Raw genomic sequence first — 24,662 nt, forward strand, 5'->3', positions numbered from 1 at the left:
TAAGCGTGGGCACGCTTAATGAAAACTTCAAATCTATTTTGGTGAAGCAAGCCAAACAGATTTGGATGCTCCATTAAGCGTGGGCACGCTTCGCAAAAATTTAAGAAAAAAAAAACACTAAAACTAAAATCAAACAAAAGAGAAAAGAAAAGGATAGAAATTTCATGGGTTGCCTCCCATGCAGCGCCTTTCTTTAACGTCTTTGGCTGGACAGAGAGAGGTGTATTTAGGCGAAGGTGGGCTCCATAAGTTGAATTTTCTTAATTGTTAGTGATTGAAAATCCTCGTAGAAAGGCTTGAGCCGATGTCCATTTACCTTGAACACCTTATGAGTTGTGGGACTCTTGATTTCGACTGCGCCATGAGGAAAAACATTACTAACAACAAAAGGTCCTATCCATCGAGAATGTAACTTATCCTGGAACAACTTGAGCTTAGAATGAAAGAGGAGAACTTTTTGCCCAACAATGAATTCTTTTCGAGAAATGGTGCGATCATGGAATGCTTTGGCTTTTTCCTTGTAGACTTTTGAATTCTCATAAGCATCATTCCTTAATTCCTCGAGTTCTTGTATTTGCAACTTTCTTTGCCTTCCCGCTTCATCCATTGCCAAATTAAATTGCTTGATCACCCAATATACCCTATGCTCAAGTTCGACAGGGAGGTGACAAGATTTACCATAAACCAAACGATATGGAGACATACCTATGAGGGTCTTGTATGTCGTACGATAAGCCCAAAGTGTGTCATCCAAGCGTGTACTCCTATCCTTTCGGTTAGGATTCACCATTTTCTCGAGTATGAATTTGATCTCTCGGTTGGAGATCTCCGGTTGGCCATTCGTTTGGGGGTGATAGGTGGTTAAGATTTGATGAGTGATATTGTATTTCTTGAACAATGCCTCGACCACCTTCTTGCAAAAATGTGTCCCTCGGTCGCTTATGATTGCTCTTGGGATACCAAACCTAGAAAAAATATTAGCCTTGACAAATTCCACAACAGTTTTAGCATCATCGGCTCGAGTGGCCTTTGCTTGTACCCATTTAAACACATAATCTACTCCTAAAATGATGTAAGTCTTGCCAAAAGAAGATGAGAAGGGGCCCATAAAGTCGATTCCCCACACATCAAATACTTCACACACAAGTATCGGGGAAAGGGCATTTGATCTCGATGGCCAAGGTTTCCTACTTTTTGGCAATTTTCACAAGATTTAAAAAATAGATATGCATATGTAAACATACTTGGCCAAAACAAACCGCATTCTAGTACTTTTCATGCTGTCCTTTCTGGTCCAAAATGACCTCCACATGCATATAAATGACAAAACTCAAGAATTGAGGGGATTTCAGTTTCAGGAACGCACCTCCGAATGATTTGATCCGAACAAAATTTCCACAAGTAAGGCTCATCCCACACATAGTGTTTGGCATCGCTTTTGATTTTATCTTTTCTTGCTCTAGTCAAATCTCATGGAAGAATGCCGATAACTAAGAAATTGACTATATCAGCGTACCATGGGGTGACTCCTTGAATGGTGTGAAGATGTTCGTCCGGGAACTCATCATTTAGAGGTGGTGGGTTTTCGTCAGTGACCAATCGGCTAAGATGGTCAGCTATGAGATTTTTCGCTTCTTTCATGTCTTTAATCGTCAGATCAAATTCTTGCAGCGGTAGTATCCATCTTATCAGTCATGGTTTTGCCTCTTTCTTTGACAACAGGTATCTCAATGCTGCATGATCAAAATACACAACAACTTTAGTTCCAAGTAAATAATGGCGAAATTTTTCTAAAGCAGAAACAACAACCAAAAGTTCTTTTCCATTGTGTAATTGCTTTGAGCGGTGTCCAACAACCGTGAGACATAGTATTTCACGTGGGGATCTTTTCCAATCTTTTGGCCTAGGACAGTCCCGATGGCGTGATTACTGGCGTCACACATTATCTCAAAAGGATGGTTCCAGTCAGGGTGACTAATCACTGGTGCTGATGTCAGGGAGTCCTTTAACCTGTCAAAGGCTTTCATACAAGCTTCATCAAACTCAAAAGTTACGTCTTTCTGCAACAGCGCACACAATGGTTGGGCGATTTTCGAGAAGTTGATAGAATCCTGCATGTCCAAGAAAAGAATGAATCTCCCCCACACTGGCGGGGTAAGGCAAGGCTTTTATGACGTCTATTTTAGACCTATCTACTTCTATCCCCCTAGAAGACACATTATGCCCTAATTAAATCTTGATCTACCATGAAATCACATTTTTCATAATTTAGAACGAGTTTTTTTTCTATGCACCTTTCAAGTACTTTAGTCAATTTTTCCAAGCAATCTTCAAATGAGTTGCCGTAGACAGTAAAATCATCGATGGAAACTTCAATGAATTGTTCAACAAAGTCGGAAAAAATACTAACCATACATCTTTGGAAGGTAACGGGTGCATTGCATAGACCAAAGGACATTCTTCTATAGGCGAAAGTTCAAAATGGGCATGTGAATGTTGTTTTCTCTTGATCCCCCGGTACCACTAGAATTTTATGGAAGCCTGAATATCCATCAAAACAACAATAATGAGATCGACCGGCTAACCTCTCTAACATTTGATCTATAAATAGGAGTGAAAAATGATATTTCCTAGTGGCGACATTAAGCTTTCTATAGTCAATACAAACTCATCACCCATTTTGAATACGTGTGGGTACTAAATTTCCAACATAATTTTTGACAACAATGATATCGATAATTTAATACAATGTTTTCAATAAAAACAAATCACTTATTTTTTGTTTTCATGAATCACAATTATTTAATAATTAATGAATGCATTTTAGAATATTGAATCATACTTTTAATATAGTAAAATAAGAAATGCCCCTTAATAGAACAAAAGAAAAAAAGTTGATCATTACTACCTTACAATGATTATAACGATTCACATGAATAAATTTATTTTGGTTTATGATAATTAAAAATGAAGATTCAATTAAAAATTTAATTAACGAGATCACTTAGATTGAGGCATAATTTGATCTATAGTTAAAGTAATTAAAAAAGTATTTAATCGATCCAATGAATTTGTTTAATGGAATTAATTTAAGTCAATTAAACTTTTCATTGATTTAACCTAATACTTTTTTAATCATTTGATTGATATTAAAAATTAGTTTTATTGATTTGTATGAGCCTAATCAAATCTTTCATCGGACAACCATATTGAAAGCTTTTGAAATGGAAGAAGATATTCGACTGGCTATAAATCAATTATTGGGTTGTTTAAAGCGCAAGCAAAGATCTCAAGCGCTTCATCTTCCATTTTATTTGGATTTCATTGCCCGGATTTGATGGAATGCCTATTAAGATAAGAGCATATAATAAAGATAAGAGTTAAAATTCAACCAAACCAAAACCAATTATGTTGGTAAGAAATGAATATGATTTAAAATAGAACATTCTACATACCTTCTATTTTCTTTTCTATCTCAGTGACAACGTTAACATTTCTTGTATTGCATCCCCAACCTGAATGTTGCGAAAGTTTTAATATGCGTCATGACAAAATGACATAATAGTTCATTCATTTTCGAAAACCTTCTATAGTTGAAAAGTTAAAAAATAAAATATATCCACATAAATTTTGGTCAAAGATCAAATGGATTTATGGGTTTTGAGTTTACCTGTTCCAGCACTAGATCATTCCTTCGACAACTATAGACTATAAAAGTTGCAACCTCCTTTAAAGAGCGGAAGTTTTGAGAGACTCTATCATGAATATAGTATTAATATATGAAAATTTAGTTGAAGAATGTTAGTTATATTACATTGGTTTTGCATAACTAAAAAATTTACAGATTATTTAGGTAAAGTATGAAACAGTCATTACCTTATCACTTGCATTTGAGGCATTGCGCTTTCTTTTTTGTAATATCCAACACTCTAGTCGTTCCTCTAGGGATAACTTGTATCTTGGTTGGATTTCAATAATTTTCGGTAGAGGGTCCACATCTTGTTGGAGAGGGACTTTCTTCACTCTTACGTCCAACTTGTCTACAAACAAAGTGTTATATGTAGATTAAAGAACAAATAAAAAATTACCAAGAAAATAATAAAAATTTAGAACAAAAAACAATAAGATGAGATAGAGATTACTTCAGTACTCGAAATCAGTAAATCATAATAGCAAACGGATTTGTAATCTTCAAATGATTTGGATATATAAACCTAGATTTCGTCTCAAAAATAAAGAATTACTATTATTTTAGTTTTATTGGTCATAGGGATCCACATTATATCTTGTAATTGAGAAATTTCACCAAACTAATGTTAATTCAATGGTCATGGACTAAACACATGGTGGCTAGTCGCTAATCAAGATGCCTAAAGAGTCGAGCTCAAGAGGGACTCAACCTAAGATCTGATTAACCCAATCAAGAAAAGTTGGTTGGTCCAATCCAGACCAACTTGGGCTGATGCCAAGTATCAATACTTGGGATAGCCCAGCCCAATGACCTAGGACCTCCTAACCCTGGGTCGAGTTAGCGGGCTGACCTAATCGAGCTCCTTCTTTTTTTTTTCTAATAATAGATGACATATACATTTTATTTTATTCTTGTAGCTTCACTATTCTAGATTTTTTATTCTAAAAAGTTTTACCTTTATTCTTCTACTTCTATATTAGTACAACAATTCACTAAAACTAATTGTTATTTTTTTTAAAATGTATTTTAAATATGTTTCTTGCCATTATTTAAGTATATTATTTGTAGCTAGTTGGTTAAATTGTTATTAAGTTCTTTATGCATTCTTAGCTACTTCTTTTTTGTAGTTTTGATTTTTTGTTTGGTTTAATTTATCATTTATTTATTTAAAATAAAAGCCTAAAATTATTTAAGTTTGTTAAAAAAAGTATATCATCTTCATTAAAAAAGAAAGAAAAGAAAACAGGCACAATCAGGTTTGGTTTGAGCCTAGATCAGGTCATCACAACTGTTATTGCACTTTCTCTTCATCCCTCGTTTTGTGCTTAATTTAAGGTATAAAAATTCGTGTTTTCAAATATGAGTTTAGTCACTACAGCTACTGGTCATGGTAAGAAAATATATAAAAAATAAGGTTAAAAAAAAAGACAAGCTTTATTGAGCTTGATTTCTATAGCCTGAAGAATGGGTTCCACATGAATTTATTTTAAAATATTTATCAAATAACTAAAATTGAATTTCTTGTTTAACCATAATTATGGAAAAAAAAATTCTTAATATAGTCAAAAATTAAATATTTATTTTTTTAAACTTTGATAGGAAAGGAAATTAATTAAAAATAAATTGAAGAAACAAAAAGAAAAATAATTAAATATGTAACTGAGGCTCCATTAATCTTGCAGGCAAAGCACAAGAGATGGGATCCTGCGATAGAACTTCACCGGAATCTTCACAAGATGAATTTGAATTTGGGTCGGATGAAATAATTCGGCCAAAATCTTTAGTGTATGTTCTTGAAGAATTCTGTTAACGAATTATACAACAATGACCAATTAACAAATCGATTCAGAAAAAAGAATTAAAGAAGGAAAAAGAAAGAATCAAATTCTTGAGAAAAGGAATAATGGAGTTGCCTGCATAGAATTCATCTTACATTTCTGGTGTTATCCGCCATTTCTTGGCTGCCGAAGGAATCAGATGTAAAGTACCTAGGGCTCTCTAAGCGTAGTACTTTAGGGACTTGAACAGTGTTCTGCAGTGAGTCTGTTGAGGGAGAAAAGGCGTGAGCAAATGTGAAGTGTGAGTAAATATTGTGTGTGTATGTGTGAGTGATCCAAACAACAAAGCTCGAAAAGGGGTAGCAGAAGCCTCGGAAGTTACTTTCTGTCTTTTTCTCATAATATTTTTCTTTTAATTTCTTCTTTTGGTTTGTCTTTACTTAATATTATTGTAATAATTATACAGAAAGCACTTTTAGAAAGAAATGTGTATAGTGATCTATCTATGAATACAATACAATAATTATTTTCTACATTAGATTCCTCCGAAAAAGGCAAAAAAAACGAAGGGGAGATAATATTTATGAAAATTAATTAAAGAGTTCATCAATCTGTGCATATTGTTGTATTGTAATCAACTATTTGTCTTTACAAAATTCTTTATATACAACTCCAGTTTTTGAGTAAAATTAAAAAACTTAAAGTAGTGATGAAATTAAAATTGACACTCAAAAATGAAAAATTAATCATGTATTCCTTTCTTGCAAGTTCAATCATTTTGCGTTTATTGAAATTTGACAATACTTTTAACTAAGGATCCATTGAAATTCGGTATCAAAGGCTGGATATTTTGAAAGAAATATATGTGGTAGGTGTGTTTTAATATGAAAAATGAAATTAATGGTTTGGTATATGAAGATAGGTATAGACTAATGTCACTTATTGGATTCATAATTTTAGTGATTATTACACTTTGAGGATTGGATTTCTTTTCATAATTTTAGTCAAGTAATTTAAGTTTGAAATTGAATTGCAATTATATTAAACTTATACAGATAAACTGATGTGTGTAAGAATTTTTTGCACCAATTTATTTGGTTCTTTGCCACCACATAACATATCACTTTCAAATATTTTGAAAAGAAAAATCAATTGAAACTTTGAATCCATTAATCCCAATATATATATATACATGTATATAATAGACACTTCAAAAAAGCTACAAGAATAACAAAGACTAGAGGGTTGGATATTACAAAAAATAAAGTAGCTTCTGGAATATCCAACCATCTAAGGATGACAATCTTCTAGCGGCTTCTGCAACGTCTCCTGGAAAACAAACAAAATTATTAATACTTTAAGCAAGAATTATTTTTTTAAAAAAAATAATATTAATACTGTACCTACTTATCGCCATCTCTAATGCCCTCGGCCCGCGCCTGCCGTCCACATTTTTCTTGTAGCAAACATTTAGCATCTTATTTATAAAATAATGGTAAAGAATTTAAAATACTATTATTTACTTACCAACTTTCTCTTGTGTATGCTGATAAAGGAAGACCTTCCCCCCCCCCCGATATACCATTGAGGACGACATAGAGTTCGCCGCCCATTTCACCTTATTCTTTGAGGACTCCCGCTGGAAGACCACGCTGGCCTAGTACGTCTGGAGCTGGAGCCAGGCCTTGTTGGCCAGCCAGAGTGCCTGACCAGGATGGACAGGGCGACGGAAAGTATCTTTTGGATTTACTTATCGGCTAACATGTGGAAGACCTAGAACATAGACTCATCGTCACAGTCCCACCAGTGGGTCATCTACAATAATAAAATTAAATAATACATTAGTAAAATTCATTAAATAATTAGATTATAAGATAAATCAAATTAATTTAAAATTGATTATTCTCATGCTCTGAAACCAGAAATGCTGGTACACTTGCGGCACCTGCCTCAAACATGGCGACGGGTGGGGAATGTGTCCCCGTCACGACTGCATTAATGCTCTCATGAAAGCGACAGTCAAACCTAAATCGACATGCTATATTAGATGTTTTCAAGATAAAATGATACTAAAAAAGTTTCAGAAACAAATTTACCCACGTCATCGAGGCTGATGTACTGGGCAACCTGATGGTGGGGGGGTGATGGTAGTGGTGGAGCAGCCATCGGGGTGGCAGATTGTTGTATCATCTCATCAACTGCCGGTGCAGCTCCAGATGCTCCAGCATCATCTGTAGTCTACAGGGTGGGGGACGGTGCGGTCGTGTCAGGTGGTGTGGGTGGTCGAAGAACTGATTCCCCAACTTGGGAAGCATCCGACGAAATTGGTAGAAGTGGCAGGCCATGACCATGACCACGTCCTCGACCATATGTTACAGGAGGTGTACCACTAAGCATGATCTGAACAAATTATTGAGAAGTATTAGTCTAAATTTTACGGTTATTGACATTAATATGTAAATAAAAAAGGATACACTAATTCTTACACAACGAAAATATTATCATGAAGTTATGATTATTGTACTCATTAATTATTTAAAAATGTATAATTCTCTTGTGCACATATACAAAAGGGCCAAGTATTGCTTTAAGCTTGTTTAGCCTATCACTTGAATTTTTTATTGTAGTATTCTTTACATTTATCCATTTTAATCTATCAACATTGTCTGTTGTTGACAGATGAAGATGGATAAACATAACAAGTTCTATTGCCAAAATTCAATTAATGGGCTAAACAAGATTAAATGCATGCGTGATCTATTTGTATGCTGTTACCAAAGAACTATACATTTTTAAATAATTATTAATTATTGGAAATATTGTCCTCAATTTATTTTCTATTTGTAATGATTACGTAATTGTATTTTTAATTTGAAATATTATCTTAATATTGTTATTGTTGATATTATTTTGTAAATAATATTATTATTGGGATTATAGGTCTAATAAAAATGTTACTGTTGGGAATATTTTCTAATTTTGCGATAATTGATATTGTTATGTAAATAATGTAATTACTGGGAATATTAGCCTATTTTTTGTGATTATTGACATTATTATGTAAAAATATTATTACTGGAAAAATTGGTCTAATTGTTTATTATTGACATTATTATGTAAACATGTTAGTATTAGGAATATTAGTGTAATTTTTGTGATTATTTACATTATTATTTAAAAATGTTATTATTGGAAATATTGATCTAATTTTTTTGATTATTTACATTATTATTTAAATAATATTATTATTGGGATTAACTATTGGTCTAATTTTTGTTTACATTATAATGTGAAAATTATTTTATTGAAAATATTGGTCTAATATTTTTTATTATTTACATTATTATTTAAATAACGTTATATTGGTGTAATTTTTTTTTTGTTATTTACATTATGATGTAAAAATTAACCTATTTATAAAATAAATTGCACATGTATACAATAAATTTCACAAATATTTTAAGCAAATACGATATAATACACATAAGACTTGCATAAATTATAGAATATTCAAGTAAATTGCACAAATAATTACACTATACAATTGCTAAATTACACAATAATTGAATTACACAACTATACAATTAATTTTGAAAAATTACAGAAAATTTCTGTAATTACATAAATTACATAAAATAAATTTCTATAATGTCATAACTTCTTATACAACTATATATTTCTATAATTGAAAAAAGTGCATAATAACTTTTTTAACAGAATTTTAAAAATAACTAAAAATTGACAGAAAATTTTTAAAAAATTTACAAAAATTTTGAGAATTACATAAAATTTACAAAAAAAAAATTTAAAATTTTAAAAAATTAACAGAAAATTATTGAAATAACCAAAAATTATGAAATTTTTTAAAACTTCAGAAATGAATAAATTTTTTTAAAAACTATAATTAAGAATTTTTTTTTTAAATTTGCGAAAGTTTTTTAAAATGTTTTATTTTACACTAAAAAGTCAAGAAAATAAAAAATGTAGCAAAAACCGTCCCAAACATGTTAATGATCAGAAAAAAGTAGATCATAAATTAATTAAGGTCATTGGAAACATATAATGCTACGAGTTAAATTGATACATGTTCAGAAGATCAAGTAAGTGGCATCTTATAATTTGGATATATAAGATTGTTAGTCTTATGTAGATGTAAGTGGCATCTTATACTGTTGAGATCGTCTAATCAGACCGTTAAAATTTTTATCAGACCATTGAATAGTATTAAATCAAAAAAATACTACATTCGATGAAGTTTTTGAAATTTTTGTTGTACGGATAATAAGATATCATATCTGATACACAATCAACGAGGTTAAAAACGATGAACTGTCCATCAGACAATTTAATTTTAGATTAGACCACTAGATATATTCACATATGGAAATTATTGTTATGAGTTTAAGTTTGGAATTAATCAGGGGCCCGGATGCTGGGACATTGTAATTGGGTAGTGAACGAGCAATCTATGGGAATATTTAGGGACGGTTTTTGGAACTCATTTGGAAATTGTTTTCTTTAATCATTTTAGAAGCAAATATTTTATACATTTAGGGACGATTTTATTTAATTTTGTATTTTGCAACGATCAATATTAAATAATCGTTCCTAGGTTTGATTACTCCTACACCTTCTCCTCACCATGAGACGTCCAATTATAATACTGCGGCATAAAACCTTTCATAAATAAGTCAAAATTTACCTCGTGTATTGTTTTGAAAACTTCATTTTTGCACTTCCGATAAGGACACTTAATTTTCTTACCCTCTATATATGCATGTTGAGACTTGGGTCATTCTATACATGTAGCAAAACCATCCTCAACGGAGTAAGACCCGCCATACTTGCAAGGTTCTTCTCATACATCCATCTCCTCAACTGTCTTAACATGACGATGACTCCTACACAAACACACACACATATATATATGTATATTATTATAACAGTAAATACAATCGACAAAATTACAACAAATATAATCAATTCACAAATAAAGTGTTAAAGTTGTTACCTGATCAGAATAACTTCAAATATCAACAAAAAATCGAGACAGGTTGAGAAACAAGAGTAGAAAAATGTTTGTGGGATAGTGAAAGATCAAAAAAATTCGAGGGAGATTCAGGAAATAGAGAGAAAATAAGAATGGAAGAAGATAGTGACATTAAATAGAAAGAGCACACATATTTAGCTGTAAAAAAATAGCCGTTGATTTAGATTTTAAAACGGTCCTTTCGACGAGTTTAGGAACGTTTTTTTTTACCATTGAAATATAGTCGTTGTATTTCATTTGGAACAGTTTCAGTAATACTAAATAAATAATACAAAAAAACAGGTTCCAATTTGCTTTGAATTTTGGAATGATTTTTGAAACACATTACTTGTTAAATAAAACTAATAATTTGGAACGGTTTTTCGCATAATTGATTAAGGGTGTTCCAAATCATTCCAAATTGCACCTTATTTTTTAATACATTTTCTAACTGTCATCTTTTGGACATCCTTTGCCACACATATAGGAATGGTCAACTCAAGACCGTCCCTAATTCTAATATTAGGTTACATAAAGAGTTCCAACCATTTACCGCTACTATTTTGTAATGGTATTTGGATCGGATTTTGTAATTGTTTGTTTGGAACTCATGTTGCAACGGTTTGCCCGTTTCAAAATTATAACCCAAAAAAAAATGTAGATCACGACATCATCTTTCAATATCCGTTCGTTATGTGTTCCAAGGACCGTCCCAAGATAGAACAGGTATAGGGACAATTGCCCTGACCGTAGCAAATCCCGCCTTTTTTATTAGTGTGGTGACGTGCTCTAGCCAAATTCCATCCATAAAGGTGGTTGACGAAGCACAAGATCTAGGATCCGATCATAGCACAGGAGATGGGATCCGCTAGATTTTTAGTTTTACAAGCTAGCTTAAGGTACAATCACTATAAAAAAAGGGGTGATTTGGAGCGGGTTTAGGAACGATTTTTTTTGGGTTTGGAATGGTTTGCAAGATACTGAACTTATTTGGGACTATTTTTGGAACAGTTGGAAATTCATCCTTACAAATGGCGTTACAAAATTTTAGAAATGGTTCAGGCAAGACCATTCCTATTTGGGATGGGAACTGTAACACACTATGAAAACCGTTCCTAATATTAAATTTGTCAAGAAAAATTTATTTTTTTAAATGAAACAGTTAGTCTTATTTAGGAACACATACATAAAACTGTTTTAGTAATGGTATTAGCAACGGTTTTTCAAAATTTGGAACACGTACTTAAAACTGAAATAGTAATGGTATTAGGAATGGTCAGCCACTATTTAGGAGCACTTATTTGAAATGATTTTAACAATGGTACTTCAAACAGTCAATTCAGTTTAGGAACACGCGTTCAGAACTATTTTAGTAATGGTATTTGGAACGGTCATTAATTTACATTTATAACATTACTTTACCATTACTAAAACCGTTCCTAATTTTCTAGTTTTATAATTTATTTATATTTTATAATTTATTCATATATTTAATAAATTGTAATAAATAAATTAATTTATGTATTTTAATATATAATTAAATTAATTTAATAATTATTTAATTAATTCTATTTATAAATTTAATTAATTAACTAAATATGAAATAATGGAATGTAATAAACATTATGGAACATGAATAATTAAGAAAAAAATATTATATTAATATGAAAAATTATCTCATTACAAAAATAAAAAAAAAGTAAAACCTAATCTAATCCCTCCTCTTCAGCGACATCAATATCGTCCTGGTTTGAGGCCCGAGGGTCTGTCGAAGTCAGTTCTGGAACATCTCCTGCAAAACAAACAAAAATTATTAGTACTTTTAACCAATAATTATTTTTTCTAAAAAAAATAATATAATAATCTACTTACCACCACCTCAGCCGCCCTTAACTCACTGCAGCCGCCGTCTCCATTCTCTTCTAGCACCTTTCAAATAACTCCATCCGGTTGGGCGGTTGACCGTGCTCTGCCTCTTGTACAAGAAAAAAACAGTTAGCAATTTATTTATCAACATTGTCTTTTGTTGACAGATGAAGATGGATAAACTTAACTAGTTCTACTGACAAAACTTACTTGATGGACTAAACAAGCTTAAAGACATGTGTGATCTATTTGTACGTGGTTATAAAGGAACTGTATATTTTTAAATAATTATTAATTGTTAATTGTATTTTAATTTAAAATATTACATCAATATTGTTATTGTTGATATTATTTTCTAAATAATAATATTATTGGGATTGTTGATCTAATTTTTTTATTATTGACATTATTATGTAAAAATATTATTATTAAGAATATTTTCTAATTTTGTGATTATTGAAATTGTTATGTAAATAATGTTATTATTGGGAATATTAGCCTAATTTTTCTTAATGTGATTATTATGTAAAAAAATTTATTAATGGGAATATTGTTCCAATTTTTGTGATTATTTACATTTTATTATGTAAAAATATTAATATTGAAGAAATTGGTCAAATTTTTTTTATTAATGTGATTATTATGTAAAAATTTATTTATTGGAATAAATTTCCAATTCTTTTAATATTGGTGAAATTGGTCAAGTTTTTTGAATAAACATAAATTGCATAAATTACACAATGAAATGAACATAAGTTGCATAAATTACTCAATAAATTATACATAAATTGCATAAGTTGCACAATAAATTACAAATAAATTGCATAAATTACACATAAATTGTAGAAATGACCAATAACAAGAAAAAAATCACAAAAAAATTTTAAAACTAACAAAACTTTTCTGTCAATTTTTAAAAATTAAAAAAATTAAAAAAATACCAAAAATTTACAGAAAATTTTTAAAATTACCTAAAATTTACAAAAAAATTAGAAAAATTACAAAAACATTGCTGAAAATTAGGAAACTTAAAGAAAATTACAAAAAAATCAGAAAATTTTCAGAAAACCGAAATTAGTTTTTTGAAAATAATTTCAGAATTTTTTTTCAAAAAAACCGAAATTTTATATCAAAAAATGGGCGAATTGTTTTTTCAAAAACTGGCCAAAATGTTTTTAAAGAAATTGGTGTTTATTTTATACCAAAGTGGGGGGAAAATGGAAGAAAAGTGTGGTAAAAAAAAAAGAAGAAGAAAAATGGTTGGGGGGGGGGGGGGGGGCAAAAAAAAAGGGGGGCTCTATATGGCGGCGGTGGAGCTGAGTACCAGGTGAGGGAGGCAGTCGGTCGAGGAGAGTGAGGGAGGGAGAGTGAAGGAGGAAGAGAGAAGGAAAAATGAAAAAATCTTCTAAGTGTTGTATATATACTAATTTTTGGAGTGGGCAATTTTTAAAAAACCAATCCTAAGACTATTCCTAGCAAAAACAAGATGTTGTTTCTATTGTCGAGCATTATTTAAAAAATTTCCTATTGTTTAACAGTTCCAAATAACCGTTCCAAGAAAAACAAAACAATGTCGTTTTGTTTCGAAATGACGTCATTTTAGTATAATATTAATACGATCATTCCTAATGATTACAAATAGTTCCTAATTGTATCTCAAAATTATTTTCTCAAAATAACCGTCCCAAACATGTTAATGATTAGAAAAAAATAGACCATAAATTAATTAAGGCCATTGGAAATATATAATGCATTGAACTAAATTGATATATGTTGGAAGATCAAGTGTATTTGTATAGATAGGATTGTTACTCTTACATAAATGTAAGTAGAATCTTATACTGTTGTTTTGAATCGCCTAATCAGACTGTTAAAATATTAATCAGACCGTTTGATATTATTAAATCGACAAAATATTACATTCGATGAAGTTTTGGACATTTTTGTTATACGGATACTGAGATATCGTATCTGATACACAATGAATGATGTTAAAAACGGCGCAACTATCCATCAGACCATGTAATTTTTAGATAAGACTGCTAGATAGGTTCACGTATGGAAAGTATTGGTATGCATTTAAATTTAGAATTAATCAGGGTCCCGGATTGAAATATTGTAACCGGGAAGTGAACCAGGAATCTGTGGACATATTTAGGAACGGATAGTTTATCAATTTAGGCACGGTTTTATTTAAATTCATTTTAGGAACGGTTAAATATTTAAAAACTGTTCCTAAGTTTGATTTTCCCACCACTTTTCATTTGGCACGAAATTAAAATTTTTGAACTCATTTGGCGTGAAATTGAAATAAATTGACCGTTCCTAAATTTTGATTTTTTCTCCTATTTTATTTAGGATATTGTAATGTATTTAGAAATAATTTTCTTAAAGTCCATTCAAAATTGGAACGGTTTGTTGGAATCTGGACCGTACCTAAACAGGAAAATTTGTTTTTTATTTTCAAAAATAATTGTATTTGTGTGGGAACATTGTTTTCCAAATTGTCCACAAAATCCGCTCCAAAAACCGTTCCAATTTGTAGTGGGTTTTGGAACAGCTTTTAAAACACATTACTTTTTAGGTAAAAATCATAATTTGAAATGGTTTTTGGCATATTTCTTTAAGTGTGTACTAAAATCGTTCCAAATTGTACCATATTTGGGTATATGTTTGTTAACTATCATCTTTTGGATATCCATTATCACACGTATAGGAACGGTCAATGCAAGACCGTTCCTAATTTTAATAATCTATTTCAAACAGAGTTCCAAATATTAACCATTACTATTTTTGAGCGGTCTTTGAAATGATTTTGTAACGGTTAGTTTGGAACACATATTCGAACGGTTTTGCTATTCCAAAATTATAACAAAAAAAAAGTGGATAATGACGTCATTTATCAATATCCGTTCGTCATGTGTTCCAAAGCCCCATTCTAATATAGAATGGGTTTTGGAACGGTTCCCTTACCCGTGCCAAATCCCGCCTTTTTTTGTAGTGTATATAGAGTCTTTTCCAATTTCTTCCCATTTGTTACGGTTTTCTCATATTATATCCCATTAGACGAAAATATTATTTAATTTTTATCCTCACATCTATTTGCCATCCAATAATGAATTTAGCCTTTAGCAATCTCACGTGTATTTTTATTTATTTTTTGTCATTTATTAGACAAAAAATGCACTTGAGGACTATAGTTGAGAAACTTATCAACTGACGAGATGCAATGTGAGAAAATTGTAATAAATGGAACTAACTTCATGATATTAGCAATTGTTAGGACACAATATTTGATTAATATACATTTTTTTTCTTTTCTTTTTTTTTTCTTGGATACAAAAATCATTTCATAAATTTGCCACCAAAAGCTATATAATACATTTAAGTAATAATTCAACCCCCTCAGCGCTGTAGTGAGCGTTTCTTGCCAATTGATGTGCAAGATTGGTAAGGGGACCAATTCAACAACCTTAAGCTTATTGATGATGGATAAGCAATCACCTTCAATAAAAACACTCCTGCAGCGCTTCCCCTGCTTCCAAGATGGTCTTATGTAGTAGGAAAAGAGAAATGTTCCATCCACCCTGCTAAGCATATGTCTTTTGAGTTTCTTGCAATAACCCCTATACCCATATGACTATTCTTGATAATTTGCACCATCAAAATGAACTTTTACTGAATTAGTAGTGGAGAATGCCACTGATTTGTTTGAGCTTGATTCTGTATTGTACTAAGACTCTGATAACAATTCAAGAAGTAGGGAAGATGGATTGTTGACTGATCTATTATCTCCATAGGGTGAGAACTTGATGACTCCATCAAACACTTGTTGCGGTGATTTAGATATTCCAACAGATAGTAGCAAATAAATCAACTTCTAAGCGCCGAAGTGACATACAAGAATTTGGTACTATCGGCACAGTTTAGATAAGGCCCAGATTTTCTTGAAAAATGTGTACTTTAAAAGAACATAGTTGAGTGTTTCGTCCTCTGCTTTACAAAGGTCAAATGTTACAGAATTCAACCTTATGCTTTACCCAATTGCTCAATGTGGGTAATGCATTATTGCAAAATTTACCAGCTAAAAACCATAGTGTTCTGAGGTACTATTACATTCCAAACATACTTCCAATCCTCAGTATTCAGAATTCCTTTAATTAGATTGCAGGATGATGACGGGATTGCATATCACGAATTTTTATTGAGTGATTTGCACTTCTAATAAAAAATTAGCATTTCATGTTGAAAAGTCAGATTATACGATCTATGGAGTGTTTACCCAACAAAATGGCCTATTTGCAACTATTTTGGAAAGAGAAAATATGACTTGGAGGTTAAGCTCCTTCCACTCGGCAGTGTCATGATTGGCCACCTAGTTTATCACTAAACAAATTCATATTTCGGAAATTATTATGCTTTAAACATGCGTCCAACCAAAGATGTCGTAAAAAGGGCATCATTGAAGGCCTCAAGGTGTTTAAAACTCATACCACAGTCCTTCTCTTTCTTGCACAAAGTGATCTACGATATCCAATGCTCTCTCCTGTCGCCTTTCTTGTCCCACCAGAAGATAGACATCATGCCCTCAATCTCATGAATAAGTGATGAGCGAAAATTTTAGCATGACATAGCATACATTGGGATAGACTGAATAATTGCCTTTAGGAGAATCTCCTTACCTGCTTGGGAGAGCATCTTCTTCTTCCACCCTTGTACACATTCTCAAATCTTATCCTTAATTCAAACATCCACCCACCGCCGGTTACCCCAAGTGTTGATTTTCGCTACGACCAAGATATCTATCAGATGCTTTGGTGTTCATTGCATATGTTTCTACTAAACCTCGTGCTTGAGTTTTGGAGATTAATAATTTGCCCCGATGCTTATGTGTATCGGTATAGTATGGTTCCATGGAAAGATGACGATGTGGCTTTGCAAAAAACACAACGGTATCTTCAACCAAGAATAGGTGAGATATTCGGGGTGCCATGGTTGCCACTCAAACCCAATGATTTAGCCGCTTTTAAAATGACACTGAGAGCTTCTCCTCAAAATAAGAATAGGTAAGGCGATAGGGGGTCCCCTTGTTCGATTCCCCTAGACAGCTTTACTAGTCCAAAATTGTCACCATTAAGAACAAAAGAATAACTAACAGTACAAAACAAACATCAAAAGGAGATGGACAAAACAGTACTCAAACCCTCGTCTAATAAGATAGACTCCAAGAAGAGCCACTCAATCCAGTTGTAGATGCTGCTTATGTCAAGCTTCATTTTTAAATAGCCTTTCTTCCTCCTGTCTCAGATTTCAACAAGTGATTAGCGTCATAAGTAAGAAAACTATTAACAGATATTAATCGACCTGGAGGTAAAGGCCAATTGTGTTGTATAAGAATTTCTGCAATTATAGAAATTTATTTTATGTAATTTATGCAATTGTAGAAAGTTTGTGTAAGTTTTCAGAATTAATTGTATAGTTGTGTAATTAATGCAATTATTGTGAAATTTAGTAATTGTATAGTGTATATTTATGCAATTTACTCATGTAACATTCTATAATTAATGCAAATCTTATGCGTATTATACCATATTGCTTAATTATTTCGTGAAATTTATTGTATACATGTGCAACTTATGTTATAAATAGGCTAATTTTTACATGATAATGTAAAATAACCAAAAACAATTAGACGAATATATAATCTCAATAGTAACATTATTTAAATAATAATGTAAATTATAAAAAGTATTGGACCAATATTTTCAAATAAAATAAGTTTTACATCATAATGTAAACAATCACAAAAATTAGACCAATAGTTAATCCCAATAATAACATTATTTAAATAATAATGTAAATAATAAAAAAATTAGATCAATATTTCCAATAATAACAATTTTAAATAGTAATGTAAATAATCACAAAAATTACACCAATATTCCTAATAATAACATTTTTGCATAATAATTTCAATAATAAAAAAATTAGACCAATTTTTTCAATATTAACATTTTTACATAATAATGTCAATAATCACGAAAAATAGGCTAATATTCCTAGTAATAACATTATTTACATAAACATGTCAATTATCGTAAAATAGAAAATATTCCCAACAATAACATTTTTACATAATAATGTCGATAATCCAAAAATTAGACTAATAATACCAATAATAATGTTATTAACAAAATAATGTCAACAATAACAATATCAAGGTAATATTTCAAATTGAAATACAATTACATAATCAATAGAAATACAAAACAAATTGAGGACGATATTTCCAATAATTAATAATTATTTAAAAATGTATAGTTCTTTGGTAACTGCGTACAAACAGATCACGCATGCCTTTCTTGTTTAGCCCATTAATCGAATTTTGCCAGTAGAACTTGTTATGTTTATCCATCTTCATCTGTCAATAAAAGATAATGTTGATAGATTATCATCTGTCAATAAAAGATAATGTTGATAGATTAAAATGGATAAATGTAACGAATACTACAATAAAAAGTTTATGTGATAGGCTAAGCAAGCATAAAGAAATACTTGGCTTGTTGGTATATGTGCACAAGAGAATATACATTTTTAAATAATTAATGAGTACAATAATCATAATTTCATGATAATATATTCGATATATAAGAATTAGTATATTCTTTTTTATTTATACATATTAATGTTAATAGTCGTAAAATTTAGACTAATACTTCTCAATAATTTGTTTAGATCATGTTTAGTGGGACGCCTCCTGTACCACGTGATTGAAGACGTGGTCGTGGTTGTGGCTCGCACCACACGGGAAGCAGTTCTTCGACCACCCACACCACCTGACACGACCGCACTGTCCCCCGCCCCGCAGACTCAGATGATGCTGGAGCATCTGGAGCTATACCGGCAGCTGATGACACGATATATCAGTCTGCCACCCCGGCGGCTGCTCCACCACTACCATCAGTCCCCCCACCATCAGCGCGCTCAGTACATCAGCCTTGATGATGCGAGGTAAATTTGTTTATCAATTTTTTTTAGTATTATTTTATATTGAAAATGTCTAATATGTAATTTTAATTTGACCGCCGCTTTCACGAGCGCATCAATGCAGTCATGACGGGGACATTTTCCCCACCTGTTGCCATGTCTGAGGTAGGTGCCGCCACAGTACCAACATTTCTGGTTTGAGGGCATGAAGGTAATCAATTTCAAATTAATTTGGTTTTATCTAATAATCTAATTATTTAATGAATTTTACTAATATTTGATTTAATTTTATTATTATAGATGACCTACTGGTGGCACTGTGACAATGAGTCAATGTTCTTGGTCTTCCACATGTTGGCCGTTAAGTATATCCGAAAAATACTATTTGTCGCCCTGTCCAGCCTGGTCAGGCCACTCTGGCTGGCCAACAAGGTCTGGCTCCAGCTTTAGACGTACTGGGCCACCATGGCCAATAAGGCGAATCGTGCGGCGAACTCTACGGTGCCTTCAATTGTGTATCAGGGGGTGGGGGTCTTCCTCTATCGACATGCACAAGAGGAAGTTGGTAAGTAAATAATAGTATTTTAAATGCTTTACCATTATTTTATAAATAAGATGCAAAATGGTTTTTCTTCTACAGGAGGCAAAAGTCAGTTGCCCCCCAAGCAGATGGAATTATTGGAGGTGTGCTACAAAAAAAGAGTGGACGGCGACTGGGGCGGGAAGAGGGCGTTGGAGGTGGCGATAAGTAGGCACAGTATTAATATTATTTTCTTAAAAAACTTAATTCTTGCTTAAAAGTGTTTATAATTTTGTTTGTTTTGCAGGAGACGTTGTAGAAGCTGCTAGAGGATAGTCAGGCTTAGAGGGTTGGATATTCGAGAAGCTGCTTTATTTTTGTAATATCCAACCCTCTAGTCTTTGTTATTCTTTTAGCTTTTTTAAGGGTCTATTATACATATGTATGTATATATATATATAGGGATTAATGGATTCAAAAGTGTCAATTGATTTTTCTTTTCAAAATATTTGAAAGTGATATGTTCTGTGGTGGCAAACAACCAAATAAATTGGAGCAAAAAATTCTTACACACATTAGTTTATCCGTATAACTTTAATATAATTGCAATTCAATTCCAAACTTAAATTACTAGACTACAGTTCCTAAATGAAATCAAATCCTCAAAGTGTAATAATCACTAAAATTATGATAAGTAAGTGACATTAGTTTATACCTATCTTTATATATTTCTTTCAAATATCCAGCCTTTGAAACCGAATTTCAATAGATCCTTTGTAAAAACTTGAATGGAAAGGATAAAGAAAGGTGTAGAAATCATTATCGAAAGTTGGAGATCGAATTCTTGAAGAAAACTGTATAACTTGCAGAAGATATTTCAGCTTTGTTTCTTGCTTCTTCTGTAGGTAGCTGTTATACAAACGTTTATATAGAATTTAAAGTTGTAACTTCGATAACTGTCATACTTGCCACTAATAAAAACGTTACAGCAGTGAAATAACACTTGCGACTTCTATTTTACTGCTACAACTTAATAAAGTCGCATATACTACTAATAAAGGCGCAAACCCCTTTTTACGTTTCTTCATCTCATTTGCAGGTTTGTTGCTCGTTTGACAGAAGAAGAAGAAGTTCATGCTCTGCAGCAATGTTGTGTTCTTCTTGATGTATTTTAACATGCCCTCCTCAAGTGAAGCTTGTTGAGATATTAACAAGATTCAACTTGGAGATAAGAAACATGAACCTTGGCCCTGGTAAGGTTTTAGTAAACACATCTGCCGGCTAAACTTTGGAGGAAATATGCATAGGAGTAGTAAATCCCTGTTTGTATTTTTCTCTTACCAAGTGGCAATCAATCTCAATGTGTTTGGTTCTTTCATGGAAAACCGGAATAGCCGTGATGTATAATGCAGCCTGGTTGTCACAATAAAACTTGATAGGTGTAGGATGGATGATTTTGAAATCCTGCAGCAAGTTGAAAATCCATATGAGTTCACATGTGGTTGTCCCCATACTCCTATATTCTGCTTCAGCTGATGATCTTGACATGGTTGTTTGCTTTTTAGTTTTTTCAAAGAAATGAATGATCCTCCCAGAAATACACAATACCCAGTGAGTGATTTCCTTGAGTCCTTGCAACTTGCTCAATCTGCATCGCAGAATGACTTAAGTTTAAAGCTGTCATCTGTGTTTAGTTGCAGTCCTCTGTTCATGGTTCCTTCGAGATATCTAACCAGGTGAAGTGCTGGTTCCAGTGTGCCTTACATGGGAATTGCATGTATTGACTTAGTTGTTGTGTCCCATGACAAATATCCGGCTGGTAAATCCTAAAGTATAGCAATCTTCCTAGTAATCTCCTGAAACTTTCAGGATTTTCCAGTTGTTCTTCTTGTGAGCTGTTGAGTTTTATTCCCATAGGTAAAGGTGTACTTGTTGCCTTTGCTTCTGATAGCCCAACATCATCAATTATATCCTTGATATACTTTGTTTGAGATATGACAATGCCCGTTTTTGACCTGCAGATTTCGACACCAAGGAAAAATTTGGCTTCTCCCAGATCTTTTATAATGAATAGATTATGCAAGTAATTTTTTATTTCAGAGATAGTATCTTTACATGGTCCTGCTAATAAAACATCATCTACATATACTAGTAGACAAAAGAAACCTTTTTCAGTTTGTTTAGTAAATAGACAATGTCAAGCTTAGATTGATTGAAGCCATATTTTTCTAATTGTAAAGTGAATTCTTGATTCCATTTCCTAGAGGCTTGCTTAAGACCATACAAAGATTTCTTTAACTTACAAACATGATCTTTAGGAATAGAATAACCCTTAGGGGGTAACATGTAAATTTCTTCATCGAAAAATCCATGTAAGAATGCGTTATTGATATCTAGTTGCTGTAGATGCCAATGATGTTTTGCAACTACGGCAAGCAGGGTTCTAATTGTGACTGCCTTAGCCACAGCAGAAAAACTATCTAGATAATCTACCCCTTCTATTTGGTTGTATCCCTTGGCTACAAGCCTAGCCTTATATTTATCTATAGTTCCATCTTGTTTAAGTTTTAACTTGTATACCCGTTTACATCCTATAGCTCTTTTTTCTTTTGGAAGTACATTAATTTCCCATGTTTGATTATCTTCTAAGGCCTTAATCTCATTATTCATTACATCAACCCATTCTTTTGTTTTAATGGCTTCATTGAAATTCTTAGGCTCTGCAGGGTTCTTAGCGGCAGTAAGAAGTCATTATGCAGGTAAGGAGAATGCAAAACAACAGGTATATCAGTTTCTGTTTGTGCATGAGTGCATACATAATCATTGAACCTAATAGGTCTGTTAGTGTGTCTATTTGATCTTCTAGGAACACGTAAATGGTCAGGCATTTTTTTGTATTTCATTAGTATTAATATCAATGTCTGTTTCTTGTTGATAGTCTAAGTTATTATTAGACAGTATGTTACGCAAAGAGTAGCTGATGGGATCAGTAGGTTGATTAGAAAAAGAAAAAACATTCTCATTAAAAATAACATCTCTAGATACTATCATAATCTTCTTATTAAGATCATAGACTTTATAACCCTTTTGATTAGGAGCATATCCAAGGAAACACATTTTATACTTCTCAAATCAAACTTAGACTTGTGTGGTTGATTATTAGCAGCAAAACACATACATCCAAAGGTTCTGAACATAGACTTGTGTGGTTGATTATTAGCAGCAAAACACATACATCCAAAGGTTCTGAACAATGAATAATCTACAGGTTTGTTGAACAAGACTTCATAAGGGGTTTTCCATTTTAATATAGGGGTAGGTGTTCTGTTTATTAAGAAGGTAGATGTTAGATTCTTCTGTCTAGAACATCTTAGGTAAATTAGCTTGAAACATTAGACATGTTGCTACTTGTAACAGGTGTTTATGTTTTCTTTCAACTACACCATTTTGTTGTGGAGTGTAAGTGCAAGTAGTTTGGTGGATTATTCCTTCTTCCTTGATAAAATTTTGACATTGTTCACTTAAGAATTCAGGTCCATTATCACTTCTAATTGTTTTGATTCTTTTATTAAATTGGGTAAGAATCATCTTATGGAAGTTCTTTAGCAATTCTAGAGCTTGTGTCTTATAATGCATAAGGTATGTCCATGTAGATCTACTACAGTCATCCACAATAGTTAACACATGAGTGCATCTAGATATTGAATATTCATCATAGGGGCCCCATAAATCAATATGTAAAAGATCAAAATATTCATTTGAAAAAGAAGTGCTTGAAGAAAAAGGCAGCCTCTGCAGTTTTGCCTGTAGTCAAATTTCACAAGATGTAGCATGTTCTTTGACATTTTTTACTAGACCAGTGTGGATCAATACATTGTGAGATAAGTGGCCTAGCCTCTTATGCCATGTTTCTACAGAAATATGTGAGGCATTAAGTCCAAAAGTACTAAAGTTACACATAATATCCTTTATAATTTTGCTGTCAAAGGATTGTTTATTCAAAATATAAAGTTTCCCTATAAGAAGGGCCACTGCAATAGTATCCTTAGTCTTTGGTCCTGCATCAGACAATAAGAGTCAAGAAGTTCAAATTTGATGTTTGGTGATGCACATAAACTACTAACAGACAACAGATTGAAATGTAAACTTGGGACATATAAGATGGTTTTCAAGATCAGTTTATCACTAAGCTTCATGTCCCCCATACATATCACTTTATGTTCTGTTCCATCAGCAAGATGGATATATTTATTACCTATTTTAGTCCTTTTATTGGTTAGTAGCAGATCATTATGCACATGTGAGTGGTGGTGCCACTATCTATTATCCAAGAAATTTTAGAACTGATGGTAAAGTGTTCAGTAATTTTACCTGAGTAAACAACATAGTTTCCATTAGTGAGTGCTAGTGTTTGAGGTTTGAATCCTCCTAGAATCTTATGCAATTCAGACTTCAAGACTTGAGCTATTGCTTTCTCATCAATCATCTTGTTGGTTTCTTCCTTTATCTCTATAACAGCAACAACTTTGTTGATTCCAGTAGCATTCTTCTTTCTTTGTTCCATTAAGTTCTTGTACCAGTCAGATACCTATGGATCTCGAAACATACTTCCTTGAGGTGCCCTGTCTTACCACACTCCTTGCATACTTGAGACCTCTTGTCAAAAAAGTTTCTTTTCTTTTGAAAGGTTCTTGGAAATTCTTGTTTCTTGAAAGCTTGCATTTCCATATTTTGAGATGCATACTGAGGTCTATATTTGCTTCTTTCTGTTTTTCAATTCTAAGTACCATG

The 24,662-nt window shown here is 32.2% G+C and overlaps 1 protein-coding gene across 1 annotated transcript; it reads right to left on the reverse strand.

The window, feature by feature from the left end:
• LOC110012031 lies at positions 227-24,435 on the reverse strand. Its single transcript, XM_020694115.1, is given in 11 exon segments — positions 227-1,158; positions 1,161-1,211; positions 1,347-1,435; positions 1,804-2,103; positions 2,105-2,225; positions 3,456-3,515; positions 7,415-7,494; positions 7,712-7,869; positions 21,213-21,335; positions 22,038-22,591; positions 24,243-24,435. Coding segments are annotated over 11 exon segments (2,661 nt in total).

Source organism: Sesamum indicum, linkage group LG5 (assembly GCF_000512975.1).
Source record: "Sesamum indicum cultivar Zhongzhi No. 13 linkage group LG5, S_indicum_v1.0, whole genome shotgun sequence".
NCBI lineage: Eukaryota > Viridiplantae > Streptophyta > Magnoliopsida > Lamiales > Pedaliaceae > Sesamum > Sesamum indicum.